This window comes from Colossoma macropomum, unplaced genomic scaffold (assembly GCF_904425465.1).
Source record: "Colossoma macropomum unplaced genomic scaffold, Colossoma_macropomum, whole genome shotgun sequence".
NCBI classification, from domain to species: domain Eukaryota; kingdom Metazoa; phylum Chordata; class Actinopteri; order Characiformes; family Serrasalmidae; genus Colossoma; species Colossoma macropomum.
Genome location: NW_023494803.1, coordinates 1,883,351 through 1,897,643, shown reverse-complemented (window position 1 = coordinate 1,897,643; position 14,293 = coordinate 1,883,351). Strand labels below are relative to the sequence as shown.

Genomic DNA, 14,293 nt, shown 5'->3' with positions numbered 1-14,293 from the left:
TGTTGATTTGCTATGCCTCGCCTCAGCGCGAGAGAGAGAGAGAAAAAGAGAGAGACAGAGAGAGACAGAGAGACAGCTATGTGAAACAAAAAGAAGACAATAATCTCTTTGATCTCACTTCCCCTCAGAGATTTAACCTTTACGGGAAAGGGGGAGCAAATGATGCTTCTAACATTTGATGTTAGCAGGTGCCTTGTACCTTTTTTGTCCTTTGACTGGGACAGTATGTCTAAGATTTTTTAGACAAAGAAAAGTGGCTATTATTATTATTTTTATCATTAGTAGGAGTTGTATTAGTATTTATTATTATTTGGGATGTAATGATTAACTGATTAAATGTTCTGTCAACTTTTCAGTTTTGGTCATATGATAATTACCATATTATAGTTGTTGGCCCTCAGTTTAAACAAAGCCAGGTTCTTACAGAGGTGATGTTTAATATGGTTTTGGCCCATTTACTTCTTATATATGCTTTTGTCTTGTAGGCTTTGGCGATAGGGCGATGTTTGAATATCGTCGATGATGGACAAGTAACCTGATGGCAATGTGCAGATGGCATGTCTGTGTTTTGAGAAGATAACTGAGAGATAATAAGAGAGGACTAATTTACCATCAGACAGCTTGTAAATATGTTGGGGAACACGGTCCTTTAAGAAGTACGCAGGCGTGCGCTCCAGTAGTCAGCTCTTTTCTGTTTGGTAGAGAGAGAGAGAGATTTGAGAAGCTACCTGTTAGTTCTATGTTCTATGGGTAGTGGTTGGTATAGTGTGGAGGGTCTATCCCTGTCTGGGTCAGCGTCCTACATTATACCAATAAGAGTCCTTGGGACTCCTAACACTGCCTTCACCTACCTAAAATGATCAAATTGTAAGTCTGCCAAATGTCGTAAATGTAGATGTTCTCTCTGCTCCGCAGTGTGACGCTAGCTTTAATCTTCTATTTATTTTACTGTACGTTTAGATTGAGTGGATGGAATTAAAAAATAAATGCCGACATGCTTTGGAACTTCAGTTCGCTTCAAAGTGACTCACTGTAGTAAAAGAACCAAGCAAGAAAGTGACTGATATTACTCTAGTGCTGCTAAGTTAGCTCTAACTTGGAGAAAAAGTTCTTCGTATCTCCATCTACAGCTGGTGTTCTCAAAAAAAAGCTAATAAATAATATTGAATAATATGTACACATAATGTTTTATTCACTTTTACCGTTAAAACATTGAGTTATAATAGGACCTTCAAAAGGCTACGGTAAGGAACTCCCAACTGTCTCATGCCTTGTTTTTAATGTGGAAATCACAAGGGCATAAAGTTCTGTTAATATCCATGTTAAAAAAAAAAACACAAAAATATACACCAAATATGCATATACACTATTAAATCTGCAGGAGACTGCTTGTTTTTTTTTTTTTTATTGTTTGTTTGTTTTTTTTTGGCAATTTTATCGATGAAATGATTTTGTCACTAGAAAATATTGTGGTCATTTTTTTAGATATCACCCAGGTATGTATGCTAATATGTGAGCATATATGAAGTACTTTACAGCGTCTTTGAACATGGCTCAGCCAGTCAGGTTCAGAACCAGACCTACCTGTTTTAGAATTAATATTATGATGGATCCTCGACTGAACAATTTATCACTAATGATGGTCAGTTATCAGAAACAAATTAAAAATGAAAAAAAAGTTCTGCATTGTTATTATTATTATTATTATTATTATCAAATTAGTTACTTTTTTATTATTTAGTAAATATTATTAAATGTTTGCGAGCACCGGACAGTTTCAGTACGTGTGCCTAGCTGACCCCGTTGCTGTCCCTTGCCCATAATATAATTGGAGATGACATTCTCAGCAGTTCACAGACATACGCTAACACTTACAGCACACATAAATAACCAACACATAACACATCAGCCTGTGTTCCAGTCAACCCAGCACTGTACACTGGATTCTGTACTAACTACAGTATGTGTATTTATGGTTTCATACACTCGTACTTGATGATGTAGCTTAATACATAGAGTAAATTTAACTGCAAGCCATTTTTAAACGAGGATAACAATAAACTTATAACAATACAGAACAGTTGATTACTTTCATCCATTTTTAGAAAATCTTGTCTCCCTGCAGTGCTACCGCCAGCCTTTTTTATGCCCTCCACTTGACGATGATTATTTCCATTCATAAGCTTAAACTAAATTTTAGTGCTTTTCCCCGTAAAAACTTCTTTTGTTAATGGCGCACCACGGAATTGAAGCCGGCGCCAGGCATTGCTGAAAAACAGATAAAATCATTACCTCTCAAATAGTCTCTTCTCTGGCAGAAAGGGCTTTCTTTTCTTCTAAAATATAGGCTTTAGAATTCCATTTCTCTTAGAGCTAATGCGAATTTTACTGCCTCTAATTTTAGATTCAAGTGCAGCCTAGAATAAAAATCCGTCGTCTGACAATTGAATTTATAGATAGTTGTGAATATTGCCGGCTCAGATTAATGGAGTCATAGAATTTCAAAGAGCGGGAGGGAGGGTGGGTGGAACAGAGAGACAGAAAGAGAGAAAGAAGAAGAAAAGGGAGAGAGAGAGAGAGAGAGAGAGAGAGACGGGCGAGGAAAGGGAACTTTTGGGCCAAGTTAAAGAGCCGTCTCCTGTAGAGAGACTTAAAGCAGTTACAAAGTGTTATAAAATAGAGAGTGTTACAACGCTTCCTCCTCTTCTTTTGTTCTTTTCCTCTCGGACTGAACGTTCTTCCTCTCACGCTCTGCAGGAGTGTCAGCACCTTTCCTCTGCCACCCAAACCAGTTCGGCCCTGGTGCCGTAAATAGAACAGGAGATAATGTTTATAGTGTAAATTTGCTGCCAAGAACAGGCTTTTGTGTTTGTAGCCATTTTAACCAGCTTTGTACTGAGGATAAATACATGAGCTACACTAGGAACATTACCAGAATGTTCTAGAATGGAGTCTGTCACCTTTAGCATACTGGTACTCCTGTGTAGGATTGTGTGTGTCGTGGGGGTGCATTGTTAGAAAAGTAAGAGTAGTCTTTTTCCATAATTGATTGTCCCATCCTGCAATATACCCTACAACCTGGATTAAATCAGCAGATTTAGGCCAGAGTTCTTACTCCAAAAAGCTTTAATGGCAGGCACTGTTGCTGTTCAGGAGGCTGTAAAATTTGTGTTTCCAGTTCAAACTGCAGCCAGAAGCAATTCCCTTGTATCCCACAGTTCCAGGCTTTTAACCCCTTAAACTGCAAGGACCTGTACTTGGGCCCACAGGTAAAATTCCTGCTCTCATATTACAGGCGAAACAATGCACCACATGTTTATCACATTATATTGTATTGTATTGTATTGTTATATCATGACTAGCATGTTAAGCATTTGGTTACTGCTAACTTGTAGCTAGAGCATTACATTGGGACACTCTAAAGCACAACTTCTATTTCAAATATTGTATTTCTATCATTTTTAATTGTTTAATAAACTATAAAGAGAAACCTTAACATACTAATGTAAGGTACATTTTCCAGCATTTTTGCTGTATTAAAAAATGCACCATTTTATCATTCTTAATTGAATAATCAATAATTAATTTTGGAATTGTTCGATCGATATATATATATATATGGTAGTTTTATATAGCTATTGAATAATTTATTGTAATTACAGAATAATATGTTTTAAGATTAATTACTAAATTATAAGCTTGTGGTTTAAGGAGTTTAAGAAGTGGCTCTGTTGTTTATCTTAGTGTCATTATGCTTGTAGGGTGAAAATATGGGAAAAATAACATCATGATACTTTGACATTTTCATGATATATGATGTGCATCTTGATATTTTATTTTTCTGAGATTTGATAAGTTGGAACAGACAAAAAAGAAGTGGTGCCACATTCAAAACACACTAGCAAAACTAATGCATACAATGATTTTATTTAATGTTTAAAGCGCTAAATCTGGTTAAACAGTGCTAATTATCCTCGTTTTGCTATGAAACATGCAGTTGGTCAGTGTTTGCTGTTACTGTCGATATCCACAACACCATATTGTAACGTGATTTGATGCCGTTGGTCACAATAACGGTGAAGTGTTACTTAAAAACTACCTCCTTTCTCTTTCTGTCCCTTTCTCTCTTCCACTCACTCTCTTAGTCTCTGTCTGTCTCATTCTCTCTCTGTCTGTCTCTCCGTCTCTCGCTCCCCCTCTACTTTATAGGCCTTAGAAGAATCCATCTTTTACAAGCCAACTGGCTTTTTAGAACCCTCATTTAGAAGCGGGCTTCCTTAATTAAAAAGACCTTTGTGTGGTCCTGCAGCCTGTCTGGTTTATTTGTCCTCCTTCGTCTCCTGTGTTAAAACTCGCTCCCCTGCCTCGTCCATGTAAATCTTCAACGAGTTCCTTTTTTGTCCATATAACGTCTTTGTCCCATCGCTGATGTCTCAGGTTAAAGCACTTTGACACAGAGGCGCTCAAGTGTAAATAGACAGATTGAGACTGTACGCACACTTGTGGTTTCTGAAGTGTGTGTATGTGTGTTTGTGTGTACTCTCATGCAGGGTTACCGAAATCACAACCATAGTCTACGGGGATCTTCACCAATAAATGACTGCATTGTGGCTATGTTGATCTTCATTCGCTCCTAAATTAGCCAGGCCTAACAGAACCGTCCCTGAAACCTCCACCCGTGGTCCCTAGTCAGCCAGATTGCAGGTCCTTTGGATAGTTGTCAGGGGGGGATTGCTAATCCACTCTTCCAGGCCTTGCAGCTTCCTTTAAGACAGAAGAGAGATATCTATTAATTACAGCACTCATTAATAGGCCAGTCTCCTAGGACTGAGTGCGCCTGTTTGAGGGTTGAGGGAGGTGGGGCTCCACTAAATGGGTTTGGCAGTATTGAGCAGTGAAGTGGGGGTGTGGTAATGTGGAAGGGCCTGCTCTTTTGTTAGCTTTTAGGGGTTTGTGTGTGTGTGCATGTGTGTGGGTGTGTAATTGTGTCCGTGTTGAATTTGTGCATTTGCTTGTCAGTTTCTGTTGCATATACCTCTGTGTCTGGCGCTCTGTGTTGACTGGCTGTGAGTGAGGATGATGAAGCTGCAGATCCGCTCCACACTGATTACATTCATGTAGAACAAGTTGATATTGACTGCGGAATGAGTGATGGCGGCAGGCTCCAGGCAGCGTCCCTCTTCTCTGTCTGCAGCCCTGCACCCAGCTATTTCTACAGGCTACACCAGGAGATCATCTGTCATGTTGCATTTTGATCACCTCTTTTTTTATTGTCAGGAGCTGATAGTTTTAGTGCTACATAGTGTGGACGGTCAGTTTGGGCTTTTTGAGGACTCGATTGTACACTGTTATGTTATTTCAGTTCATTATAGAATCTAGGTTTATCAGTTTTCATCCAGTTAACTGACATATTATGTTCATTAATTCTAAAGCTAAGTTTATTAGTCCTCAACCAATCAACACATTCTGCACACAGAAACGACCTGTTTCATCATTTAACTCAGTAACTTCTTTGGGTCTTTGTCAGACTATCAGCCCAAACAGTGCTTGTGCTTTTTTGGAGCTCTCAAATATTCAAAGTACCCTCACAGCCAAAGCAACCCATTCAAACACCCTGTATACTTCCAACAACCATAACATTCTCATAGTCAGAATAGAGCTCACTCTGCTACCCCGCTACAGTCCTAATACTGCCCACATATACCTTTTCAGCTAAAACCACTAAACTTCTGGTTTCCAGACTTACTGGCTGTACCTTTCCTTACTGCAGACAGTGCATGTGTGATAAGTAACTACCAGCACAGTTAAAATGTTATTATACAAACATGTGACTAAAATTGACGTATGGAGTGCCTTGGGACACTCTTTGCCATGCTGCACACAATGCTTGTGTGATAAAGACTACCAGCACAGAGACAAATTATTATTAAATCAAACATTTGCATCAGTCATGTGTGGAGTACTTAGCACACAAAGTTGGGAAAAAATGGTATATTTAAAATGTCTAAATTGTTTACAAATATCGGTTATGTTGAGTGACATAGGCAACAAATGTCTAAAAAAGCATCTCGTATTGTGCTATAATATAAAAACTTTAAGAATGGCTGAAAAAGACTTTTTAAAATATTTATGAAGCGGAAACTTTAGCATAGTACTTGCACACGTTTGTGTGTATTTCTGCATATATACCAAACATTCACACACTCAATAATCGATAGTGAAGGTAAGAGGTAGACTCCTGTTAAGCAGTGTTACAGATACATTTTGTTCTAAATTGGTTGTTGCTTAATTTCAGCTTTGAATCAATTTTTCATCCTCTTAATTCAGAAACATGGTAATACTTATAATAATCATAGTGCTGAGTTTTTCTCACTGTTTTTTTTGTCTGTATAATACATCTTGTGGTACGCTAACGTTTTTGTGCTGGTGTCACCACTCTAGCTCCTATCCTCACTGGCATGTAGATATAGAATCACTCAGACGCTTTAGTGAGGCCCAGGGGAGCCCGTTGCACTGCGTTTTACGCGCCTCTCCTCTTATGTTTCCTCCCAGAGAAGTCATTAACACTGGGGAAAAATGGGACTGGGTTTCTGAATTCACAGTTGGGAGGCTTTATGTTAGCTGCTGAGTGCTCTCTTTTTTCCCCAGGTTTTGAAAGAGAGCGACAGAGAGAGATATGCTAGAAGGTTTTCTTGAGCATTGTGTGTCAGAGCCTGGGGCTTTTGCTGCCTTTGTTTGTCTCTGCCAGTCTGTCTGTGACAGGAGGATGGCGTGCCTTGTAGCCTGGCCCAAAAAACACGATAGAACACAAAGACTGCATGTTATTGGCTGTCGCTCTCTGTTCCCTTCTGATGGCTGAGATAATGACGCGCACTGTTTTGTTTTTCTGTTTTGTGTCTCAAGCAGGCTGCTCTGCAGAATGTCCAGCAAAGACCGCCACATTGAGTCCAACTGCCCCTCCTACATTAAGACTGAACCCTCTAGCCCTGCCTCGCTGACGGACAGCGTCAACCACCACAGCCCCGGCGGTTCTTCGGACGCCAGCGGCAGCTACAGCTCTGCCATGAACGGCCACCAGAACGGCCTGGACTCACCAACTCTGTACGGGCCGGGTGGTGCGCTAGGCCCCAACGGAGCTGGTACCAAGCGCTACGAGGACTGCTCCAGCACCATTGGCGAGGACTCGCAGATCAAGTGTGAATACATGCTGAACTCCATGCCCAAGCGCCTGTGCCTGGTTTGCGGCGACATCGCCTCGGGCTACCACTACGGCGTGGCCTCCTGTGAGGCCTGCAAGGCCTTCTTCAAGAGGACCATTCAAGGTTGGCTTTAACCCTCCCTCAGCCACTTAATGGAGGAGCGGGTTTTGGAGAATGCTAGGCTTAGCCCAAACATGATTTTGGAGTGGGCCTAGTAAGAAGGCCAGAGCTTAGGACAGGAGTGTCTATCAAGGAGTTCCACAGCACAGAGTTTAATATTGTATCTCATTTAACACTCCTGATTGAACTCAACAGCTAATTAGCAAGGCCTTCCTGAGTTATAATCAGAGCATTAGAACAGGGAAAATTCTTATCTTAACAAGGCTATGGTCCTTCCGTACCTGAGTTTGACATCCCTGTCTTAGGGGATAGGGGGAAAAACAAGACGCTTGATTCTTAGAGTCAGAGCAGGACAATCAACAATATACACTTAGCTGTTTAAGCTGCTTTCTTTACAGTGGAAGAGTGTGGTTAATACTTTCAGCAGAAGGTATAGTATTTAGTAGTGAGATGTTTTTAAGGTGATAAAAGTATTATAAGAGTCGATCAGCCCCTGACATTGTGAGCACGGGGCAAAATCGCCCTATTTTATTGCCAAAACCTATATCACACAAAGATATTTGTTTGATAAGCATGGTATGTCCATACATCAAAATAAATAATACTCTAAGAATATAATGCGATGAAAAACATAAGTGGATGAACAAGTGGGTCAGATATTATGCTTGGCCCGCGCTGGAGCCAGGCCCTCTGATGCTAGGAATTTGACATATTGGTATGTTTCATCCCATTAGCCAATGAAACTCTTGGTAATTTCCAAACCTGCCTCATCCAGCTGGGTGTTTATTGACTTCCAGGCTGACTGGTTTTGGATGGGGGAGGAGTGTAAGGGCGTCAGGAGCTACGGCTAGGTTTGAGGTGTGGAGTAGGGGGGCCATGGCATGGCCGCTGCGGCCACTGTGTGTCTCTGGCAGCTGGTGTAGAGGTGGCACCCCTCCAATGCCACCTGACAACCTGCATCTATCACTTCCCAATTGAGCCACTCAGAGCTACGTGAGAGAGAGTGGGCCACCATGAATATCAGCCTGTAGAGCTGCTTCTTGCCTATGAAAGCTTCTCTCTTAGTTCCCTCTCCCCATACAGCTGTGGTGTAAGGTCAGTCCAAGGCCACAGTTTGGACATGAGTCAGTAATGAACTCCATTGGCGTTTGACTCAGATTGATGAGTGATGGCATGTGGTATGAAGGAAGGCAAAGCGCCCGGGACACTTTTTTAAACACATTTGAAGCCTCTCGGCAGGTCCTGAGTGATAGACAATGGACATTGCACTAATCGAGTGCCGCCTTACTCAAATCACGTTGCTCGGTTCTGGCAGCTCTTGGGCCCATACTCAAACCACACACATAATGGAGCCTGCAGTGTTGATATCCAGGACACAGCTCCTGGGCCATTGACATGCAGCAGCAGAGGGAAAGCTTGCACACTAGATCGGTGAGGGTTTTTTTCCACCTTTAAACATTCCCTTCTAGCTAAGACAACTGTTTGGTCCCCCTGAGTTGCCCAGCACCTAAACATGCATCTCCGTTTCACACACACACATGCACACATGCACACATGATGTGCCCAATCCAAAGACCCTAATGGGACCTGGTGATTACCTGACTAATGAGTATTGGACCTTAGTCTAATGGACATGCATACTTTAAATACTGTTTCCTGTTGAATTAGCAGTCTTGAGCGTTCAGTCCCCTTGCTCGCACTGCTAATCTGCTTTTTAATGAGGAAACATCAGTTCACAGAAGAGAAGTCAATACAAATCAGTGTTTACAAAGTCTGATTAACTCTGAAATATTTCATCAGTGAGAAGGTCCCAGACGGGGCCTATGTTAATTGCATGTGTGTGAGTGTGCATGTGTGAGTCTGTGTGTGTGAGGGATGGAGATTGCAACAGTGAAAGTGTAACGTGTGTGTGTGTGTGTGTGTGTGTGCTATAGGCACTGCCATTACATATAATCTCTCTCTATACAGATAATCCAGGTTTTGTTAATTCAGTCCCGGTGTAGCTCTCAAATGTACTTTATGCATCTCTAAAATCTAATAGGAAATAATGTCAGCAAATATTTTGACCCAGCATTTTCTGACCTAACCTGTCCTTGGTGTTTAGACTCCACGATAGACTCCAGCACCCCCAGCGACCCAGGAAGATAAGCAGCTTAGATACATTTTTTGACCGATTAAGTGCTATCTAGTTTCTGCGAAGAAACAATACATAGCATCTAAGACAGCATATTATAAATCTTTGTAATAATTAACACTTGCACATCGGCAGTTTGGCATTTTAAGTGCCATTTCTTAAACATATGCAGTCTTACACACAAGACGCGACACAAATAAACTACATGAAAATGCGAAATATTCAGACATGATTTTTTATATATCAGCATTTGTCAAAAAGCTCTAATTGCTCCGTCATCTAGGTTGTCACCATGCCATTGCTAGAGATGACTGGCCAAACGAGGTCATGTTGTCTGTGAAAGTTTGCAAAGAAAAAAAACAGGTAAATAAAATAATGTTACATTTTCACCGTTTGAATTAATTTATTGTTGTCCAAATAAATCACACAAATAAATTGTGTGTAAAGACATTTTGGATGGTTGTAAAGACACATATTAAAGCTATTTTTGGGCTGATGATGAAAAAGGATTTTCCATTTAAAATTGTCTCTGTGAGCCACAACCAGAATCATGACCAAGCTAATTTACTTATGAGTCTATATTTCTTCGTACAGGCCGAGGCACACGAAGGCATTTCTCGTTCTTTCTTTCTTTCTGATAGCAGCAATGTGAGGACATACCATGGTTTTATGAAAAATGCTGCAGTAGAATGTGTTTTCCTATCTCTTACAGTTGTTATTTGAGCCCAGCTAGATTTAAAAGATTAATGTCATTGTTAATCCAACACTGTAATTGGTAACTCTTAGGTTTTCCCATCAATACTAATATTTAATCAGTGCTAATATTTTTCTCCAGCCTTCCTCCTGGAGAGCTACCATTCTATAGAGTTCCATTCCAGCTCGAATACAGTAATAATGTTACGTTGAAGACCTTGGCTTGATTATATGTTTTAGATTAGGAATGGAACTGGAATAGCTCTTCCAGAAGCAGGGTTGGAGTCACTGGGACTAGACTGTCATAGTGTTATACAGTATGTTCCAGTCTTAAGCGGTCATTAAACACTCTCCTTTTCTTTTCTCTCTACATGCCTGGCCACAGGGAACATCGAGTACAGTTGTCCCGCCACCAACGAATGTGAGATCACCAAGCGCCGACGGAAGTCCTGCCAAGCCTGCCGTTTCATGAAGTGTCTAACCGTTGGGATGATGCGAGAAGGTGAGAAGAGAGAGAGAGAGAATGAGTGAATGAAGTGAACAAGAGAAAAACATATCCTGTTTTAGCTTTGCTTTATTTCACAGCTCAGAGGTAAGAAAACTGCTCATTCAGTGGGGAAAAAGCCCACGGAGAAAATAAAAAACAAAAGTGTAGCAGGTCTAAGAGTCAAGGTTGAAAGCGAAGAGCTGCCCAGCACCTTGCCTTTAGGTCTCTCCTTGTCAGCCGGATGGCAGCTTTGGCCTCAGCCCCTTCGGCCCACTCTTAACTAACAAGCGAGCTTCTTATTTAGAGACCTGGCCTCCGAGGCATGTTCTCGGAGCTCTGCTGGGCAGACAAGCAGTTATGTTGAAGCGGCCGATCTCCTGTGGAAATGCTTTGGCCGTTGCTTTCTCAGAAAACATACACGCTCTGACATTGGGAGTTTGTGGAGGTCTAGCGCGTATGTGCTAAAAAAAGTGTCCGCTAAAACTTTGCACTGCACACCATACGATATTTAAAATAATGGTAGAAAAAAGGGTTCTTTAGAGCTGTGCCATAGAAGATCCACTTAGCTTCCTAAGGAACCTGTCAGGATTTCTGCAAAGTTGACAGTTGAGATATAAACAAGTCATTCATTGTGATCTAATGTGAAATGGTGCATTGTGCCAAACCAGGAGTTGCGATGTCCACAACACAGATGAAGCTTTTAGCAAACTGTCCACAATGACTAATGAATCTACATGTCTTCTGAGTTTGTATTTATAGTGTTGATTGTGATAAATCCATGAATGGAATTTGAAAAAAAAAAAAAAAAACTTTATTTCAGTGCTATCCCTAAGCAATCTCTCAGGCATCAGGCAGCATATTCGTAAACTTTTGTGTAATAACTTTATTTGCAGTAGCTTTTGGAGTCAGACGTCTGATTCCTAACACCACTGTACATCAAACCACTATAAATGACTTTGTTTATCTTAATGATCTAACTGTGCAAAAATGTAAAGAATTCCCCTTTAAAGAATTTGAATCACATTAAAAGGCTCCTCAGGGAAGAACCCTCTGTAGCACCTTTAGTTTTAAGAGTGCATATAAATGTAACTACATACCACTGCGTCCTGCTCCTCTTCCTCTTCCTCCTTTCTCCTCTCTCATTCTTTCTTTCATTCTCATCGGAGTGGACACGGAGTATTCTGTCTGCTTCCGATCGCATTGCCATCATACATGCGGTGAGGGGAGATGAGAGAGATTGTGAGGGGAAGGCTCTGCTTCTGTCACTCACGAAATGGGACCTGTTTGAAACGTGCAGGTGTGTGTAGAGGTGCTGACAGGCCTCATAGTCTCAGTGTAGAGCCACAGGCCAAGCGAAAGAGTGTGTGTGTGTGTGTGTGTGTCTGTGTACACGCGCACACGCTTTCCCTTTAAGTCATGATCAGGTAGACTGCGTCTTATTCAGAGAGACACACACACACAAACACACACTGACTTGGACGCACATATTCAGAAGCCTGCAGCAAGCTTGCCTCATGTAGACCTTAACGGTCAGCTCACATTAAACCAAAACAACACAGCTAGGGAGTAACAGCAGGCACAAACACCCCACAGGTTCACGTTTGTCTGTGTGTGTGTGTGTGTGTGTGTGTGTGTGTGTTTGTGTGTGTGTTTCTCAAACCTACAGTGTTGGGCAAAGTCAAGAGACCACTATACATTTATTTAATTTCCAGTCAAGATGACCATTAAGTACAAGTTATTTATTTTTCAGTATCAGTAAAAAATCAGGAAACATCTTTAGCAGAATGTTACACAGAAGCATGAACAGCTAAATACCAATTTCTCTTTTCTCTTTTCTCACAATCCAAGTAATTCCCTTTATTTGCTAATGTCGAGGTCTGTGCTCAGGAGAGAGCTGAGAACACCAGCAGCGTTGTTGTTTTATTTGGAAATTTCCTTTTTCATCTTTTTCCTTTTCTCAGTGAGTCTTCATAACAGCTACAGATCCTTTCAGACCCATAGCGTTGAGTTCTCATCTAACAGTGGAGGGATGGACAGAAACACCTGTGGATTTTTTTAATGGTTTTCTCCTATCTCTCAAAGATGAAAGTGCTGTTTATCTTTTAGAAACTGTCCCCTTGCTTGAGCAAGTTGAGAATCTTTTATCTAATCTCTTTGATTAATCTCATGAGAAATAAATTAATTGTACTTAATGGTCATTTTAACAGGAAATTAAATAAATAAGTATTTTCTACCGTTTTTACAGTACTATATGTACATGCACTTGTCTCTGTATATAGGATTTGAAATGCGGCTGGAAATGCATGCTTGTTCGTCCGTATATGTACGTCTGAAATGTTGCTCTTTCACGTCCTCACTCGCACACACGCTCACAGCAGTCCCGTTCAGTGTTACTGTAGGCCGATTTGCCTATGCGACTGGTGCTGGTGACAGGTAGGTAATTGATACGTAGGGGCCCGTTTTCAGAAGGCTCTGAAGGATGTAGCTGCATGTTTGATATGGCACCTTCCCCCAAGAGCACGCAGACAAATAGCAGCCTTTTGTTCTCGCTCCTAGCCACCCATACACACATATATCAAAATGGCACCCTATGGCATGGCCATTTGTTGTAAAGTGCTTGAATTTAATACTGAGGTCTCCCTCTACATATGAATAAGGGTCATTTGGAAAATTGATTCATCAGTTTTTCATATTTTTGCTCTTTGCCCCAAAAACATGATCTCATCATGTGAAAGAAAGGGGAAAACGACACAAAAAGCTTAATTCTACCTCACGGTTCTTTATATAAACCAGTTGTATTGCCTTTATAGTGACAGCCATTGTTTTAGTCACTTTTCACTTTTTTTCCCATAAACTGTGCCATCATTGTTTTTAATGGTAGTTTAGCATGGAAGTTTCTTGCAACCCTCAAGCTGATTAAACTTAGCGCTGTCATCTCAGGCCCATGCAGGTTTGTTAGTGGACGCTAATCGTGGCTGGCTAGCTGTGGAGAGGTGTGGGATAAGTCGATGTGTCAGTGGCCGTAGCAGGATAAGTACCGAGCAGCGGATACTTATGTGAGGTTGTGGGGGGGTTGGGGCCTTAGCAATGGCCAGCAGCTTGCTGTAGGGGAAGATGTGTCTGAAATTAGCTCTGTCACCCCAGGGAAAGAACGTCGGGGTGGGGAAAGGATCAGTAATCCAGATCAAACAGGATCCCTCACACAAACACACACACACACACACACACAGTTGTGATGAAATCCCTTCTCTTACTGGGCCAAACCCCATAGGGCTCTCCAAACCACCCAGCCCGCACTGCACTGGGTTAGGAAAGAAGTGCAACACACACACTCACACAAACTCATACATATGAACAAGGAGACCACAGCTCAAAACTCACTTCAGGGTCCACACACTCTCACCAAGTTACAGAGCCCTATACACAAGCACCACAAACCGACAGACACAGTTTCTAGCTACAAGGAAATTACTGCTTCCGACTACCTCTCTGTCTGACCCTGGGGGCTAGCCACCTGCAGTGCGGCTACCTCCAGTCACCCAGCTGTAAAATTACATCCACGGGTGCACAGACAGGCTGAGATATGCCCTAGAGCCTCGCGAAGAGCCGCACTACCCTGCTAAATGCTAATGCTAAAGCAGACACAGACACTGTGTGCTT

General features: G+C 41.5%; 1 protein-coding gene across 1 annotated transcript in view; it reads left to right on the top strand.

The window, feature by feature from the left end:
* esrrga (estrogen-related receptor gamma a) overlaps window positions 1–14,293 on the top strand; it is an 83,550-nt gene that overhangs the window by 20,941 nt on the left and 48,316 nt on the right. Inside the window, exons 3-4 of the mRNA XM_036593844.1 lie at window positions 6,904–7,322; window positions 10,532–10,648. Of these exons, the coding sequence (XP_036449737.1) occupies window positions 6,904–7,322; window positions 10,532–10,648 (536 nt within the window). The remainder of the gene's footprint in view (window positions 1–6,903; window positions 7,323–10,531; window positions 10,649–14,293) is intronic.